This window comes from Biomphalaria glabrata, chromosome 1, assembly GCF_947242115.1.
Source record: "Biomphalaria glabrata chromosome 1, xgBioGlab47.1, whole genome shotgun sequence".
NCBI lineage: Eukaryota > Metazoa > Mollusca > Gastropoda > Planorbidae > Biomphalaria > Biomphalaria glabrata.
Genome location: NC_074711.1, coordinates 30482475 through 30501362, shown reverse-complemented (window position 1 = coordinate 30501362; position 18888 = coordinate 30482475). Strand labels below are relative to the sequence as shown.

Genomic DNA, 18888 nt, shown 5'->3' with positions numbered 1-18888 from the left:
CCCCCCCTGGCTATGCCCATGAGTCTTGCACTATCAAGTTTTATTTCAGCCCAGATGATTTCTACATCAGACGATGCACTAAATATTCATGAACGTCTCTATTTTAATTCAACTCTTTACCGAATACAAAGAAAAATTGCAGTCGAGCGATGGAATACCCTCAGAAGCGTATTCAAAATAGTCACATTTACATGTAAATTATAACGGTCTAAATAGCTTACACTGTGTAGCATATTCTCTAGCATTTTCCCCCCAAAACTTTATGAAAATTGTTAGAGCCGTTTTCGAAATACCAGGCTAGTGTCCAGTTTCCATGAAGAGTTTGCTATATTCTTCAGCAATATTTTTTTAGGCTGAAAATCAGAATTCTATGTGTTACACTCTTAAAACCATGTCTATAGAATTTAGAATGTACTTAAAACTACCCGAAGATTTGTGATAGGGTCAAATAAGACTGACCAATAGAGTAGCTGTCTCACAGAGTCAATTGACGTTAATCTCTCTGGTTTGTATTTCCATTAAGCCAAAACAAAAGAAAGTATTTTATACATTACTTTTAATTTTTATTTCGGGGTCTTTCGGGCGCCTCTGAGTCCACCCATCGCTATTAAGTACCTGATATTCATTGGGTAAAAGTAAAGGTGGCTGATCGTTGTGCTGGCCACATGACACCCTCATTAACCGTGTGCCACGGAAATAGATTATCTTTACATCCTTATAGACCACGTAGTCTGAAAGGGGAACTTATTTTTTTTATCCCATTGCCTGGTCAGGTCACACACACACACACAAATCCATATTGTTCGCAATATAGATTATTTTTCATTGAAATATCTATATATATAATTTTTCCTTCAAGAGTTTGGACGAGAATCAAGAAGTAAAGGAAAGATCACATGTAAAACATTTTACAAACAAACATTTTACAAACACTAAATAGCAGCGCCGGACTTAACCATTGTGACCAAGAAGTCATGGAAAGAGAACAGGTAATCTACTATGTATATTTACAGGTCAGTAAATAGCAGGGCCGGACTTAACCATTGTGGGGCCCTATGCCAAACGGATTTCGCGGGGCTAAATTTGGGTAGGGAAGCGGATAATAAGTGAAATTTAAGAGTTTGTATTAGAAAATAAATTCGTCTATGCATTTTATTCATTCTTTACTACGTACAGAATTACTTTACGAGCCTTGCGTGTAGCAAAGTCATACAGTATAACATAATAATTCTTTTTCCTACATAGATCACGCTCAATAGCAAGAATTACCAAATGTTTCAATCTCTCTTTGAGAATTGTTGACTGCAAGTAATTCTTCATTAGTTTAAGGCGCGAGAAGCTTCTTTCACCAAATTACACAATTACAATTGATGCATAATGCCTTGCGTAAGATTGGCGTTTTCCATATTGAATGACACCCCAAAATGACAATTTTTGTATATATATTTCCGTATATTTTAAGGACTTTTTTGTATATTTTGCGATTTCGGGAGATTTTCAGGAGCTCCTGGTAAATCGACAGGAGGGCGCGGGAAATCTGTTTTAAGTTATAAAATGGTTTAATTTAATAATTTTTACACCTTGAATTATAGCGGGTGTTATGAAAGTGCGGGTCCTATGAAAGTGCGGGCCCACTGAGGTCGCATAGGTTGCAGTGGCCTAAGGCCGGCCCTGCAAAATAGCGGCGTATGTTACGCCGCCGGTCGACTAGTAATTTATAGAGCAGATTGTAACTTTAAGGAATATCATCTAGATTATGGAATAAAATGTGTTATCTAAATTCTAGAGTAGAAAGGATCATTGACAATTATGGAACAAATTGTCAACAATTGTTGATATTACGGGAACCATGATTGTATCACACTACATTTGATATGAAATTCAACTTAATTACTTGTATTCCAAGGTTCTGTTTCAGCAAAAGACGGTTTACGAGTTTGTTATGTAGGCAGCACAAGGACTAGGATACTTGACATGGCGAGAGTCTATTACATATTCATCTTTTTACTATTTAACTTCGTATATATAATGGAGTGTTCAGACAAGTAATCCTATATCTGTGATGAAACTGCGCAGTGGTTTCCACATCTGGCAGCTCTCCATATAGTTTTTGTTATATAGGGGAATTTTGGGTCTAGTGTCTGGTTCGAGTATTTAGCTCTGAAGGACTTAGTCGGCATTCTCTGGTATCAGGGGGATGTCAGGAAAAAAATGAATGAAAAATTCTAATATTTTTTCAGATGTTTTCAGGGATCAATCCAACACACCTCGGTTCAATATATGGCTGACAATTTCATTATTTTTCAGTCTCAAAACCTATAAGAAAACAGACGATTGATACAAAAAATTAAAAACGAATACATTTTTCTTTGTTTAAATTGAGTTTATTGTAGCCTTTCTCCGATAGAATAGTTTAATATATAAAAACAAGTTATTGAAAGAAACCATAAAAACAGGTTAAATTCCATTACAATGTAAACATGTCATAAATACAACCGTTCCTTTCAGAGTTTTGTCAGTATAACCTTGCAACAAGTAAATCTGTCTGAGGTTGTCATTACCTTGAGGTTGTCATTACCTTGAGGTTGTCATTACCTTGAGGTTGTCATTACCTTACAAGATGCTAACAGTGCCCCCCCCCTCCCCTTGTCAGCCCCCGGTATTTGTGAAGTGGCAAAACTCAAATGATTTGGTCACAAGTTGGTGACAAGTAGCTGAATAATTTAAGAAATCATCCCATTACTTGGATCATTAAAAGATGATTTAGTCATAGAGAAAACGTATTCCACTTCATATCTGCTAAAGGAAAAAACACAAGGTCTATTGTGACACGTATATATTGACTAGATTTGCTTTGGCGACATTGATATTTAAACTATTCTTTGGCCACATTGATATTTAAACTATACTTTGGGCACATTGATATTTAAAGAATACTTTGGCCACAATGATATTTAAATTATACTCTGGCCACACTGATATTTAAACTATATAGGTAACATTGACGAATATTTAGATTTCTTAAAATGATCTGAACAGATGAATAGGCCCAACTAGCTTTTACAGGCCTAAATAATGTGAAAATATATAATCTACCCCCAAGCAATGAATCTTTTCCATCTAAGAGTCCAATAAAAAAATAAATAAATACCTAGTCCATAATTGACCCAGCAGAAATATCTGGTGAACCTCAGCCCAAAGTAATACTGTTACCCGTAACATTTTGTTTTGTTTAATGGACAAAATGTGAAGTTGAAAAAAATTACAATAAGTAAAATGTTGAAAACCAACAACAACAACATAGATAAACAAAGTGAAACAATACTAGAGTTAAATACCACATCGGAGGTCTTCACACTAAACGTTAATCAGAGTACTATTCCCTTTGTTTACACTTCGATTTACATTAAGATCCCGCTGACGTTCTTGAAGCAATTAAATTCAGTAAGAGAGAAAAAGAAAGCAAAAGCGATATGAAGACATGCGGAGGTGGTATAATTGAATCTAAAGAAAACTGCAGAAAATTGGAAGATTTAAAGCGATTTTAAAATAGACAAAAAAATGTCAGGGTGACATATTGAAAGATCCCTTTTGTTCACTAAATAATATAATAAAACTTATTTGTACCCCAAAGGGAAAGAGCTTGGACATTTGATTCTACATTGCTAACAGGTGCACAGCATTGTTTTATTAAAATACTTCCCTGATCAATATTTCTGTATTCTGTACACCGGAAACACCATAAAGCTGGCGATTTGTGGATTTTCTTCATACATAAAAATCTCCATTAGAGATTCTGAGAGTTCCAAAAATCTGTCCTTATAGTGTGATGTGTGCCTAACTGGCAATACATGAGCTTCAATAGAGATTCTGAGAGTTCCAAAAATCTGTCCTTATAGTGAGATGTGTGCCTAACTGGCAATACATGAGCTTCAATAGAGATTCTGAGAGTTCCAAAAATCTGTCCTTATAGTGAGATGTGTGCCTAACTGGCAATACATGAGCTTCAATAGAGATTCTGAGAGTTCCAAAAATCTGTCCTTATAGTGTGATGTGTGCCTAACTGGCAATACGTGAGCTTCAATAGAGATTCTGAGAGTTCCAAAAATCTGTTCTTATAGTGTGATGTGTGCCTAGCTGGCACTATATGAGCTTCAATAGAGATTCTGAGAGTTCCAAAAATCTGTCCTTATAGTGTGATGTGTGCCTAACTGGCAATACGTGAGCTTCAATAGAGATTCTGAGAGTTCCAAAAATCTGTCCTTATAGTGTGATGTGTGCCTAGCTGGCACTATATGAGCTTCAATAGAGATTCTGAGAGTTCCAAAAATCTGTCCTTATAGTGTGATGTGTGCCTAACTGGCAATACATGAGCTTCAATAGAGATTCTGAGAGTTCCAAAAATCTGTCCTTATAGTGTGATGTGTGCCTAACTGGCAATACATGAGCTTCAATAGAGATTCTGAGAGTTCCAAAAATCTGTCCTTATAGTGTGATGTGTGCCTAACTGGCAATACATGAGCTTCAATAGAGATTCTGAGAGTTCCAAAAATCTGTCCTTATAGTGTGATGTGTGCCTAGCTGGCACTATATGAGCTTCAATAGAGATTCTGAGAGTTCCAAAAATCTGTCCTTATAGTGAGATGTGTGCCTAACTGGCAATACATGAGCTTCAATAGAGATAATATTGTTTCGAATGATACACGTTGGCTAGTTGTTGTTCGTTTGGTCTCGATCACACGGATTTCATTGTCAATACGAATATGTAAATCTTTTATAACAATCATTAAGTTAGAGCAAATAAATAGCTCTCATAACAAAAACAAAAATGCTATGAAAAATACAATTATGCATTTATTCTTTAATTAAAAATTAAACTAAAACTTACCACATCAGAGTAAGGGTAATTTTCTTTAAAATCCTAGGTTAGATTTTGTAATTAGGTCGTAGTCAATATTACACATTATCACAATGATATTTATAATATGGATAATATCTTTATGACAAATACAGGAAAGAGTTTCCTATTTGCCATTATTTTAATCATTCATTCATTTGTTTCTTTTTTTTTGGGGGGGGGGGGGAGGGGGAAGAATCGGAAATTCTGGTAATGGTATCTGAAGACTAGAAGACTTTAACAGTTAAAGAGAGATACGGATTGGATTGCTACAGGACATATATCGGATTTCATAATGAGTGAGACCGTGTTCATTTTACAAGAGATTTCCCTTTTTCGCTTATGAGTTTTAAATGGAAACTAATTTCAGGACAACAGAGATTATTAACCTAAATTGCAGTGGATGTCTAGAAAGTAGAATTACACAAGATCATATTGCACAAAGTTCCTTGCAGGTAGATCTAAAAAATGTTAAAGCTGAAAATGTGTATCTGAAGAATCGCATTGCACGAAATCAAAATGTTGTCTAGCTGATTTAGAAGACCTTGTAGCATTAAATGACGAGCATATTGAGCTACACAACTTAAAGCATTAAATGACTGACAAGATGTTCTATTAGAACATAGTGCACAAAATATGTAGCTGGAAGATCTACACGATTTTATTGCAGAAAATGCTTAGCCTATTGACCTGCAAGACAGTACAGCAAGTAGACCAACATCCCTTGTTGCAGACAACGTCTAGCACGTCGATCTTTTATCGTCATCATCAAAACTCCAAGGGAGTGAGGTCTTAAAAGACTCTAAATCCATCTGCGAAAAAAAAACCTGAAGAGAAACCTTGCGGGTCAAGAGCAAATGGCTTCCCAGACTTATAGTTCCACAAGAACTTTTGTTTGTAAAATGTTTGGCAATAGTTGGACAGACAAACAGAATGAACTCTTTAATACTGTGAAGAAAAAAAATACTGGTGGAATTAGCATTGTGTCCTTAGATCACGTTTTTAATAAGAAGTAGCAGATGGAGACGCAGTAAAGGTGGACTGTCTGGAAGCTGGTCGGGCATCATGAAGGACAGGACCAGCAAGTTTCTTGTTACATTGATAGCTGATTGAAGAAACCTGGTTGATTTCAATGTTATAATCTGAGAGTTTAGTTTCTAATAGATTGACAGGGTGAATCACAGATAAAGAATAACAATAATATAAAAAAAACTATAGAAATTCTCTCAGATTTAAAACAAAGGATTTTAAAGCTTATAAGGAAACAAAGTGGACGAACTGCTACAGGTTAAGCCAGCTGTTGCTTAACCTGTAACTTCTGTAACCCAAGGAAAGAGAGGACATATTCCGATGTGTTTCAATCATGTAGTTTAAGAAACGTTTATTAATAAATAGAGTAACGACATGATCTTTGTTAATACACGAGTCACAGACTCGTCTAGGCAGGAATGAGTCAATAAATAGAGTGGCAGGTCAGACAGTTAACGTAGTGAGAGTACAATGATGTGACAATGAGAGAATCAAGACACATGGCTCTAGCTTGTTGAAAATACTTCTGACACCATTGTAAAGTTCTGCTTCAGAGCGTTTTCTTATGACGTCACCACTATAGTATAAGACTTAACGTTTATAACAGAATAATATTACTGCTGATTATCAATATGCTAAAAGAATGAGCATATTTTGTGTGTCGTATGGCAACCCAGAGGTTGTCCTGTGAGAACCCAGAGGTTGTCCTGTGAGAACCCAGAGGTTTTCCTGTGAGAACCCAGAGGTAATCGTGTGAAAACCCAGAGGTTTACATTTTTTTTCTGTATTTAAATTAAGTTTTTCTTTTCAAAATAAACATATTATCACGATGAGCAGTCACAGAAACCGTCTGTGAGGTCTTCGATTCTTTTTGGAATGACGGAGCGAGTTGCATTATTGTAATAGAAAACCTCTAGAGACGACCTTTGTATAGGATCACATGAGGAGTCAGAGCGTACTATATCAGAACTAGGAGCTCTTGTTGAATCTGGTATCAATGCTCCATTGGAAGCAGCCTTATCAAACATCTTACACTTGTCTAAGCATTGGACAACAGAGAACCCTCTTGGGTACAAAACAATGTCTTGCAGACCCATCTGCTCAAAAGTTACATACACTGATACAGAGCAACAGGCTTTTATCGCCTCTGTACCCTGCAGAAAACTGTCATAGGTCATTGCACATGGTCCAATGATACTTGCTCTCTTGGCACGGCTTTCTGGAACTTCTGTTTCAACACGATTGGCTGAGGAAGAAGAGTCCAGAGTGATGACTAAATAAGGTCTCTGTGGGTTCAAACGTCTGGGGCTGGGGCCGTTTTTCTTGTTTTTTCGCTTGGGCGTTTTGAAGACACTCTCCATCTGCACCCTCCTCTTGCAACGTTTGCAGGTGACCTGAAGGGTGAGAGTGTGATCGGGGGACTGGAGCGCCTCTACCACCTCTTTCATTAAGTTGACCTTCATCATAGTGGACCTCTCCACTTGGATATTTCTGTCTTCTATCCTCTTCCTCTTTCCTGTGGCCTCATCTACTACCCGCACAACCACTTTGACCACCGGGGACTCATCCAAATTTCTCACTCTAGTTTTGGGCTCGCCTTTGTTGTCTTTGAACTTTTTAGCAAGCCCAGACGTTGGTTTGGTGGTGTCCTCCCCTTTCTCAGAGTTCCCAGCGTTCGCCTGGAGTTGCTTCAACATTTTTTCTTTAAGCTTCTGTTTCTTGGTCAAGCTACTAATTTTCTCTGCCAATTCTGTTTTATCTTCAATCTCGGTCTTCACCTTCTGCTTCTTATTGTGCACAGTTTTCAGCCTGACCACCAGAATGGCCGACTGGATGTCTTCAATGGGAGATGTGATGCGTGAAGCCAGTTTAAACGACATAGTGTCGAGGCGAGGAGAAGCTGAAGAAAAAAAAAAACAACTCCGTCAATAATTTCAACAAAGTGAATTACAAAATTAATGTCAGTTTTAAATAGAAGTAAAGCTTAAGAAGAGATTGATTAATAATGTATTTAAAAAATCACACGGACCCATATTTGTCTAGTTTATAAAGTATACATAACAAAAAAAAAAAAGGGGGGGGGAGAGACAAACAAAAAACAAGCTAAACTGATTAATATACATTTATTGAACATAACCTGTTTAGAAAACTAGTCTCCATGTATGTAACCTGAACACTAATCTCATCAGATTGTAACTTACAAGTTCAAGAAATTAGAAAGACAAGATTTTTTTTATGGGGGGGGGGGGGGAACCGTGGGGTGAGTATATTTGAAAGGAAAAAAAAGGAACAAACAAATACTAATAAAAAAAACAAAGCTTATATAAAGGAAAGAATTGTACATTTACTGTCATATCTCTCAGAACTTATTTCCCTTTTCAATATCCAAGAAAATTTAATTTATTACCACTAAGCATTTAATGAAGTGGTTAATATTGCGACTGATTCATGTGTTGTTAGGGACAATGAATAGTTGTGCAAAGTCTCAACGTGATCCTGAGACTGGGAAGTGGGAGAGATAACGTGCTTACAATTTAGACCAGACAGACAGACAGACAGAGTTGGTGTAAGCTTTGTAATACAAAGCGATAAATACATAAAGATAGTTAACTAAAAGATACGGCACGTAACCAGTAGTGAAAAGCTACTTCATTGAAAACGTGTGTTTTAACGAGCTGTTGCACAAACCTGATGGTTCAGAGAAGATGGTCGTTCTGTTGGGCATCTGCTGGACGTTGACCTTTTTATAGGATTTTTGGTCAATAGCTTTCATTCGTGGTGGTTCTGGTAACTTGTCCATGTCGGACTTGGTGGTCATGTTCAGATGACGTAATATTTTCATTTTAACCTGTAATCCAAGAATATCATAATTGTTTGAGAGAGAGAGAGAGAGAGAGAGAGAGAGAGAGAGAGAGAGAGAGAGAGAGAGAGGTACATTTCATTGGCTTCAGAAATACAAGGTAAATCATGAATTTAACATTTTAATAAAGGTCTATTTTTAGCTGTTATCCTATGATTCTTGGCAAAGCACACTAAGATAGTGTGGGGTCATCACAGTAAAATATACCTTTATGTGATTGCCATGAGACCTGGGTTCTAAATCTCAAAAAGGCCCTAGGCGAATGATAAGGCTTCCCACCATAAGTTTGAATGAAAACATTGTTTTTTTCTGTTTGAGATCCAACCAGATATAAATGTATCAAACTTGTTGTTTTTTTTTCTCCTAAAGTCTCAAGCCCTGGGTCAACAGCTTAATTTTCGTTCTATGCACCACTACTAACATTTGGGCGGGAGGAAAGAGGCCCAGCTTTAGGGAGAGGGCTCTATTAAGAAACGGTTGTGAATCGTGGACAGATTTCTTTCATTCCCACCAATTGTTATGAACTCACTCTTTTAAGACTCTCCAAATTCAGTCCTCCCCCCCCCCCAATCGACCTAAACGTATTGACGTTTAAATGTTGGGCCTGGGAAATGTATCAAGCGCTCAACTTCTTTCTGGATTTCTTTAATGGACCTTGTGTGAAAAAATACAAACTTACTTCTAGTAATTTAAAAGCATTCTCTATGTCATTGCGATTAAATCTGGGTTTTTTCTGTGGTTCTTTACATAAACCTGAAGTAGCTAACACGAGCAGGACAAGGAGGTGGCTCATTCTCACGTAGACGTCCATGGCCACAACTTTGAAGTGAATCTGAACTGGAAAAGAAAAACACATGAACAAAAAATGAATGAAAACAAAAAAGCTAGATATTTATAGTTACCAGTCATAGATACAATTTCCAACAGTGAAAAAAATAAATAAATAGGAAATATAAACATGTAACACACAAAAAAGTTTTTTTGTTTAAATCAATTCTCCTTTATGAAGAATTACAAAGCACTTTATACCTCGTCCGTTTATTTCTTGTAAAGCTTTATTATTGCAAGGAGTTTTTTTCATTGAGCTTTGCACTATCAAATCCTCCTATTAAAAGTTCAGCCAATGATTTCTACAAAAGACGATGCGCAAAATGATTATGTGGTCACTTTAAAATTTCGAAATTCCTTACATACAAATTGTTCCAATATTAGAACAAGAGGCCACCAACTCATGCTTTGCAATCTCTATCTCGCCATGCCACCAGTATGCCCTGCTGTTTACGACAGTAGAAAATTTTGAAGATTAGGTTTAAAACTTTCAGATCTTCAGTTGTGGTTATCAATCACGGCACTAAGACACAACACCAATATGAAGGAGAAACAAGTAATATACCTAATAAAAATCAATAGATACTTTATGTTCATATACTATTGTAACTATAGTAGAAGACTCAAAAGTAAAGTAGCATTTATACATAAAACACTGAACCATAATCTTCAAATACAAAAACAAAATCTAATAAAATACTCAGAAAGACACAAAGATAAAGGCACATTCCTCGTTCCATATGCTAGGACAAATTTGTTCAAATACTCCTTCTTCCCTAGTGCTATTAGAGCATGGAATGGGTTGACTGAGCCAGCCAGGAAAAACAGAATCTATGTCATTGGTTAACATGCATGACTATATGCATGACGTGTAGACGTAATCTTCTTCTATTTTGAAGTAACGTCTGTATAATATAAGTTAAAATAGTAAACTAAAAATTCATATTTAAAGAAACGATTTGGCGGTTATAGCTTTTTTTTAAAAAACATTTCTATCAAAGAAGAAAGTATAAGCTTATAAAGTGAGGAAAAAGGTTGGCATAATTAAAGACAAGTTTTTAATGTTCTCCCCACACACACACACATCTCTAGGCTCATTTTAGTACGAGATGCTTGTGTTTCGCTACGTCGAAATAGTTGATAGGATATAGTTTGGCTGGAACCCCACATTTTTTTTTCACCTTTTAATGGAACGCCTGCATTGTAACGCTCCGTAACACACATACTTTTGGCCCGCGCTCTACATACCTCCTCTGGCTAGACTTCGTTTCCCCCTTTCCATATCTAGACGTAGGATCTAGTGCATAGAGATTTCACTTTCACAATTTAATAAATGTGTACACACAAACACACGCATTTTCACAAATAAAAGGCAGATATTATTCATTTTTTTTACTAAGCTTGTAACAACTGAGGGCGCTGTGGCTTAGTTGTTAAGCGCTTGGCTTCCGAACTTGCGGTCCTGTTTTCGAATCTCGTTGAGGACTGGGATTTTTTAGGGTGCCCCTGAGAACCAAGAGTCCACCCAGCCAAAATGGGTACCTGATTTAAGTTGGGGAAAGTAAAGGAGGTTTGTCGTTGTGCTGGCCACATGACACCTTGCTCGTTAACAGTTGGCCAAAGAAACAGATGACCTTAACATCATATATCCCATAGATGACAAGGTCTTAAATAGGAACTAAAAGCATGAAATTGCGCTAAACAAAAACAAGTCAAAGCTATCAACAACATGACTTGTAGCGCCAAACTGCTGGTAGACAACCAAACCACTGTAGGCATAATATATCTTAACTTGCAAAACTTGAAATAACTTCTTTTATCAACAAAACTAAACATAACTTTTAAAACAATATTGACAAAATCAACTTGATATGGAATGAAAATGCATGTAATAGACTTTAGTAATACTATGAAACGGTATTCTAAACAAAATCTAACTCACTACAAAAACACATCTTTTCAGTCTCACGTTTTGGAGTCGTCTGTCCTTTCTAAGACCGCTGATGACCATTCCGCCTATCTTTCATCATTCTTTCCACCGTCACCATGGAAACACACAAACGCACACACATACACACACACTCCATAACGCTCCAGAAGAACATGTTTTTATGAGGTAGCCTTGCCAGCATATATACATTATGGACTTAGGGTAACCTTGGTGGAATCACTCGAGGAGCCCTGATAGCTCTTATAGAGGACCCATGTCTCAAAGCCATACAAAATAAGGTGAGAACCGCTGCTTTGTAGACGTTGATTTTCCTTGAGACGTATTCCGCTATAAAAATCAAATCAGGCGCCATTTTGCTCTTTCTGGAATAGAGGAAAACTGCTGGCAGCGGATGACCTCTGAAACAGCTGGAGAGCTCTCAATAAGGTAGCGGGACACATCAAGACTCATAGAAGGTTGCTTTTCACTAAGACAGACGCAGACAAGATAATTTAAGTAGACCCCCCCCCCACCCGCAGACAACGGCTTTGTCTGATTAGGTGTAGCAAAATATGTAACTGGGTTTACATGGTTATGGGAAATACTGCATTAATTCTCAATCTTCGAAATCTAAGGCAATGCCCAGATATAAAGTAACGAAATAATTCTCATCAAAATATTGAATAACTTGAAATAAAATTATTACGAGTAATGTATACAATGATATTAATCTCATCTGTAAAATGAGTGTAACAGACAAATCGTTCATGTACGTATGTCAGTAAATGTCATTATAAAATGTTTTATCAACCCATATATCTGTCCTAGCAATGAGACAGAATGTCAAGGACCATGACCTGGTTCCATCTAACTCAACTCACCTACGCCTCGGCATATGAAGGACCCTGACCTGCTGAACTTATGCAGCAGCATGCCAATGACCATGACCTTCTGCACTCATGTAACAGCATGCCAAGGACTATGACTTGATTGCACCCATTTTACATTCCGATCTGTATGGAGCTTTTCCTAACCTTGCATGAATTTGTAAGTTTTGGTGCAGAGCTGTTTCTACAATCATTGTGTTCTCTGGCTTCTTCTCGTGTGGCTTACTATAGATGTTCAGGTCTAACTCCTAGTTTGTGCAAGTCCGCTATCTTGTGGCATTGTGATCCATTGAATCAAAATTCTATTTGAATCAAATTTCTTGGGATGTAACAATTGAACAGGCAATGCATTTATTGGTCCCTTCTTGTATTACCTAGGCCGTTAACTATAGTCTGTAGTAGGTATATTAGGTATATAATTATACTGACAGATGCAAATACGAAACATACTTAGCCAAGCCGAAAATAAAAAAAAAAATACAAAAGATTTTATACAAATATCATAAATAAAAATAAATAAATAAATGAACAAAGGCACTAAGTCCTAAGGTCATATTTGTAAAAAAAAAATAAAGAAAATCTACAACAGTAAAGAGGCAGCGAGAAATACACTTGGATAAAATGAAATTACATAAGACGAAATATACAATCTATTGAATTACAGAACAATACAGAGTAGTTAAATTTCTAGTAAAAATAAAAAAAATAAGGGCAATTTTCTCTCATTAGAATTGGCAGTACAGAAAAAAAAAGGGCATGTCTATTTTTAAAACAATAAGCTGATCAACCAGCTTCCTCTAGCCTGAATACCGGATACACCATAAAAAGATGTATCCAAAAATGTTCCTAGAGGTTTCTGTCAGCCCGTATTTCTCCAGTTTCTCTGTTTTAACGTCCTACCTATAAGTGTAGTCGGTAAAAGACGTCTATTGGTCTTGTTCTTACTGTTTAGTCTCCAGAGAAGGAGATATCTATCTTTATTTTTAGTTTGGCGATTATGAGTCTTATGCTGACCATTGACAGCTGTAATCTATGATGACGTAATCGTGGGTGAGAACAAGTATAGTAGCCTACATAAAGTTGACTAGGCAAGTTGGGATACCAATGGGAGGGAATGTTGTCGGCAAGATAATATAGCTCCGGTCTTGTTTAGTAACTCAAGAAATGTCAAACAAAATGTCAAAAAGAAAAAAAAAAAGAAGGTTCAGATACTCGCAAGGCCGAACTTAACTACATACAACAAAAACTATAAGCTTAGGCCGATTAAGAAATATTTAGCACTGGCATATAGTATCTGGACATATTAAGAGCCCCAAAAGAAAGCCATATCTTAAGGAACTTAGGGTCCCTTGAAGTCTAGATTCAGCTCTAGATATTCGTGACTCATGAAATCCAAAGTTTCTAAAGTATTTAGATGTATAAAGTCCACAGTTCCCTAAGACAGTATTGACATTCCAAGACCGAAATTTCATATAAGATATTTGTAACCGTTGATTCTCGGTTGTTGGCTTACAGCTGTGCATCTAATCCGGTGTAGCTTTACTGAATTCTCAATGCACGCCAATAAACTACCCATTGGGCCAGCGAAGTGCTTATGAGAGTAGAGGTTTCATAGCTGTCTATTGTTAGTTTCAACCTTCTAACCAACGACCTAGTTCTTTACACAAAATATAAAGGGGACTCATTCAACTTATACCGCCACATCTATGAAGTATAAGTTCTTTCCCTTGTTTGATCACAAACAAAATAATTAATTACCAATAATTAATGAACTAATTTTGTTATATTTTTTTTTATTGATTCTTATTTTGACAGCTACAAGAAATAATTGTGCAAAGTTTCAACTTGATTCGAGAATAATAATAATAATAATAATAACAATAATCTTTTATTGTCCGTAAGGAAAGTCGTCTTACAATTTGTGCATTACACCAAACAAAAAAACATTATAATTTAGAACTATAACAAACCAAAATGTACATTCACACCAGACTCACTCATAATTTACATGCGAAAAGTTTATATCAGATTGTTTCTATTTAATGATTTGATTACCAGGGGAACAAAAAAGTGTTTGCTATCGCGGTCTTGTATCTCTTTTGTGATGGTAAAACCACAAAATGCAAAAAAGCCCCCACCTTTTTTTTTTCAGGCCTTGCGATCCATAGAGCAGATGAGGTAGATGTCTACTATTGCTGCGGCCCACGGTTAACGAGAGTGTCATGTGGTCATCACAGCAACGAACCGCCTTTACTTTTTCACAACTAATTTCAGGTACCCTTTCGACCTGGGTGTATTCAGGTGCGTCGTAAAGATCCCGAAATAAAAAATCACAGAATTCATACCCGGGACCCTTGTTTGGAAGCCGATCTCTTTACTTCTGGACCACCGCTTCTCCAAGTAAGAGAAATAACGTGTTCACGTTTTTTTTACCAGACAGACAGACTGACAAAGTGAGTTAATGTAAGCTTTGTAACAAGATACAACTCACTAAAAATAAGCATTTTTTTCTGTCTGACGTCTCTCGTTAGTCTCCCTTTCTTCAACTTTCACACCAATATTATTTAGCTTAAACCAAGACAGACCACCTCGTGAATTCATCAGAATTCATTTAGCCTACACAACCAAACATCCGCTCACTTTTTTTTTACAGTTACATCAGTAACTTGCACACATTCCATAACGATATCCAAAGTTTCTTACATGAAGTCTAGATCTGTATTGATTTATCGAGAAAAAAATATTTAAATGAACTAGGAGTATTTATTTTTACAACTGGACCTAGCTAATCTACATTAAACGACAAGGTAAGTCCATAAATGTAAGCTGTTTTTTAAATAGGTTATACAAGAAAATATTCGACCTTCGAGTTCTGACAAACAGCATGTTAGAGTTGTCTGGAACACAGCCCCATAAAATATATAGGGCAGGGATGTCTAGCAAATGTATTTAGGGCAGTGTTGTCTAGCAATCAATGTAACAGAAAATTAAACCACGTTATTTTATAATCATTATTATTATTTTACATTCTTGAGAAAACACATATGTGAAACTGTTGTTTTTTTTAAATGATAAAGCTATTATGTACATGTGCACAGGTCTAGATAAATAACACACATCCAAACTATGAAATTGGTCATATAGGAAAGTGTCTGACGAGTTCTGAAAATAACTTAGAGACCAATGTTGTGGTTTTCCTTATTAATTTCGAGTTTAGTCTTGTTAGTAGGAGAAACGTTCAAAGCTGGACATTCAAAAAAAGCCAATAACAGATGCTTTATAATTTCAGATTTTAGAGTTACACTTCAAACCAATTTTATGTAAATCCTGTCAGCCAATAGCGGTCGTGATGGCCGTCTGGTATAGCGCTTGCCTTCTGGACTAAGGGGTCTTACTTAAAACTGAAAAATAGGATTTTGAGCTTTCTAGATTTTTGGAGCGCCCCTGAGTTGAGCTAACTCTAATGGGTATCTGATCTAGTTGGGGAAAGTAAAGGTCCTGAGGTCATTGTGCTGGCCACATCACACCCTGTTAACCGATGGGAGCGTGAATTGCAATCCTAAATGAATAGATCTCAAAGTTGGAAATAGGAAAATTAAATGCTATCAATTTAGTCTTACTAATTACAGTGATATGTATTATTATAAAATTATATATTGGTATTATTTATCTATATTCTATAACGGTGATTAACTATTTTTCAATTCAAGCCAAATGTCAAAACGTTACCAACAATTGCTACCCAACAAATGACATTTTGTTCTCGTTATTATCCCTTGTTATGTGAAATGTAGAACTGTAAGATAAATGTCAAGAAATATTATAATTTTTATTGTTATTATTACTTATATATATATTATTACTTTTCATTTCTAGATCTATATTAGCAGCGATTCTTTGCGCATGCAGTAATACACACACATATCAAGTATAGCCTTGACCGCATGCCAGTGGGGAAAGTGAATTCAATACAATCACGTCGAGTGGAGCTTTAAACTGGCTGTAAATGTTGGAAGTCGCGGCAGATCATTGCCACTTTTTGTCATTATTCACAGATTTCAATCTAACAAGTTTCTCGTTCAGACGAGTAAACTCACTTCTGGAATGCAGGCGTTTGAGAACGCCATGTTTTTTTGGTTCCTAGTTTGTAGAAAGCAAGCTTACCGTTCGACCCCAGGAACTCTATATAGATCACCACGACCTGTCAACTTCTGTTATATAGAGGTGTACTCTATCTCGCGACTATGCCGCTGGGAATTTTGCGTCGGAGTTTTTAGCATCTTAGTTAGAAAACTGACCTGACCTGCTGACCTCTTCTCCCAGAAGTCATGTTAATTACTACCGTCTGCAAGTGATTATCTTCCCTTATTCTTCCTCATCTTCATTACTTATTCCACCAGATGCAAGAACACTATGACCTACATACATTATTTCACACACTGAGCTGTTTTGTTTCAACCACTTTGTAACTGACCGACCAAAAGTGACATGTGCGCAAGCAGTTTATCAGATTGGGTTCAAAATTTCGACCAAAATGCGAAAAGGCTGGCTGAATGGTTAACCTCTGACACTTCTGTCTCTAGCCTTGAATATTTAGAAACTCGCAGTATAAAAGAGCTAATGAAATCTATTCATATTTTAAGTTTGTTTTTCTCACTTTATCCTCCCATTTCTATTGGAAAGGTGTCGCGGGGAGATCTACAACTCGGTCTGTCACAAGGTGTGATGCTTGATGACCTTTTTTATTTCCTTGTAGAAATGTGATTCTTTGTTAGGTTTTCTTGTTCCATCTAGATCCTGATTAAGATTAAATTATGATTAAATCTGTTAAATTGACTGGCCCGACACTTTCGTAGCTCTATGGTGTCTCCTACAATTAGCTGTATGATCTGCTATCCTTCTAGCGTCCTTATTTCTTTAATGATCTACAATTTGAGTCTATAGTTTCTCATTGATATTTCGTTACCACTCTTAGTCTCTTGGGATTGTTCGCTTTCTACACTTGTGTAGCGATTTGTTTTGTTTTGTCTTAGGTTCCATCCCAGTCAGAGTTGTTTAGTTTTGTTTTGGTTTTGATTTGTTCAAAATGAAAGTAGAATCTGTTCATAAAACATTTCATTCCTTGTCCTTTAATTTTAAAAGATGATTTGTTGTTTTTTTCTAAAGAGAATAATCAAGCAGGCAGAGTTTCACCTCGATGTGGCTCATATGTTCAAAAGCATTGCCGCCCAGTGGTCTTTTTAACACAACAAAAATGTGGAATTCAAGAAGTATTTCTGTGCTAAGTTCGCTCCCTTTCTGTCAGTCACATCTTTGAGTTACATTTCTCTCTATTGTCCGCAACACTTCTACAACTACTTGGACGACAAGCTCACACATTCTCGCTTTAAAAGACAGTCTGTGTCTGTATTATTTAATAGCCTCCCCCCCCCCCACACCGGCTTAATTTTTTTAACAATTTTTTTTATGCGAGACAAGTGGGTCTTAAAAAAACATTACAACTTTTATAACAGTCTGAACCTGCAATTTTTTTTCTTTTTGGTTACAAAATGCAGACGTTTTCCGACTTTATGAGTTACGAGCGATTCACGTCCCGTAACACGAGTCTAGATTGTTGAGGCGTAGTGAGCAGCTCCCGTTGCACCTCACTTCGCTTCTGCAATATCAACTAATTAATAACCTCAAAGGAACAAATATGAGGAACTTTTATGACATTTAACTTGTTTAATCATCCATCTAGAACAAATGTTGAAAGTCTTTAAGAAATGTAGATTTCGCGTTTACCAACAGAAATGTTTTAATCAAGGAATCGTTTTTATAGTTTATTGATATGAATGCTTGAGATGTAAATTTTATATCATATTTCATTAATGAACTGTAGATCTCAATATTATTATAATTCTATCTTGATTTATAAAATGTTTACAAAAGCAACAAGGTTACAAAGACAGTTTGTGTGGAAACACAAACTCTAAATCAACCCCCGAAGTGTTAGTAGTTAGTATGACAGAACTTATATAACTTAGCAATACAATTGTAAAAAAAAGAAAATTTTGTCAAAAAATCTAAAACCGTTTGCATAAATGTGCTAAAAGTTTTGCAAATAATTATCTCACTTACTAAAATAAGTGTAAATGTTTGTTCTTATCAATAGTGAATAGTTGTAAATATTGTGTATTTTTATGAAAAAAAAAACTGGTTGCAGAATTGATTTTAAAAATGAGATTTTTCGCTTACAGAAAAGAAAAAAGTAGCCGTTGCATCAGAACTTTGAATGTTCTATATTCTAAAATACTATTTTGTCGGACTTTTAATACCTTTTCTAGTTTACGAGATCTAAACGAGACGGACAGAAGGACAGACAGACCACACAAAACTAATTTCGGGGGCAGCTAAAAAAGAGTTTCAATAGTGCTTAAAAACGGAAAGAAGAAAAACATTGGGTCAAATTGTTTCG

General features: G+C 36.2%; 1 protein-coding gene across 4 annotated transcripts in view; it reads right to left on the bottom strand.

The window, feature by feature from the left end:
* Window positions 1-5079: 5079 nt before the first annotated feature.
* Window positions 5080-18888, bottom strand: part of LOC106060676 (uncharacterized) — a 62452-nt gene continuing 48643 nt past the window's right edge. For 3 of the 4 annotated variants that reach the window (XM_056031951.1, XM_056031942.1, XM_056031962.1), the window contains 3 exons: window positions 9466-9623; window positions 8615-8774; window positions 5080-7826 (listed from right to left, as the gene is read on the bottom strand). In XM_056031951.1, the coding sequence (XP_055887926.1) occupies window positions 6751-7826; window positions 8615-8774; window positions 9466-9597 (1368 nt within the window). In that variant the 5' untranslated portion in view covers window positions 9598-9623 and the 3' untranslated portion in view covers window positions 5080-6750. The remainder of the gene's footprint in view (window positions 7827-8614; window positions 8775-9465; window positions 9624-18888) is intronic. The other variant, XM_056031965.1, reaches the window with a different exon arrangement.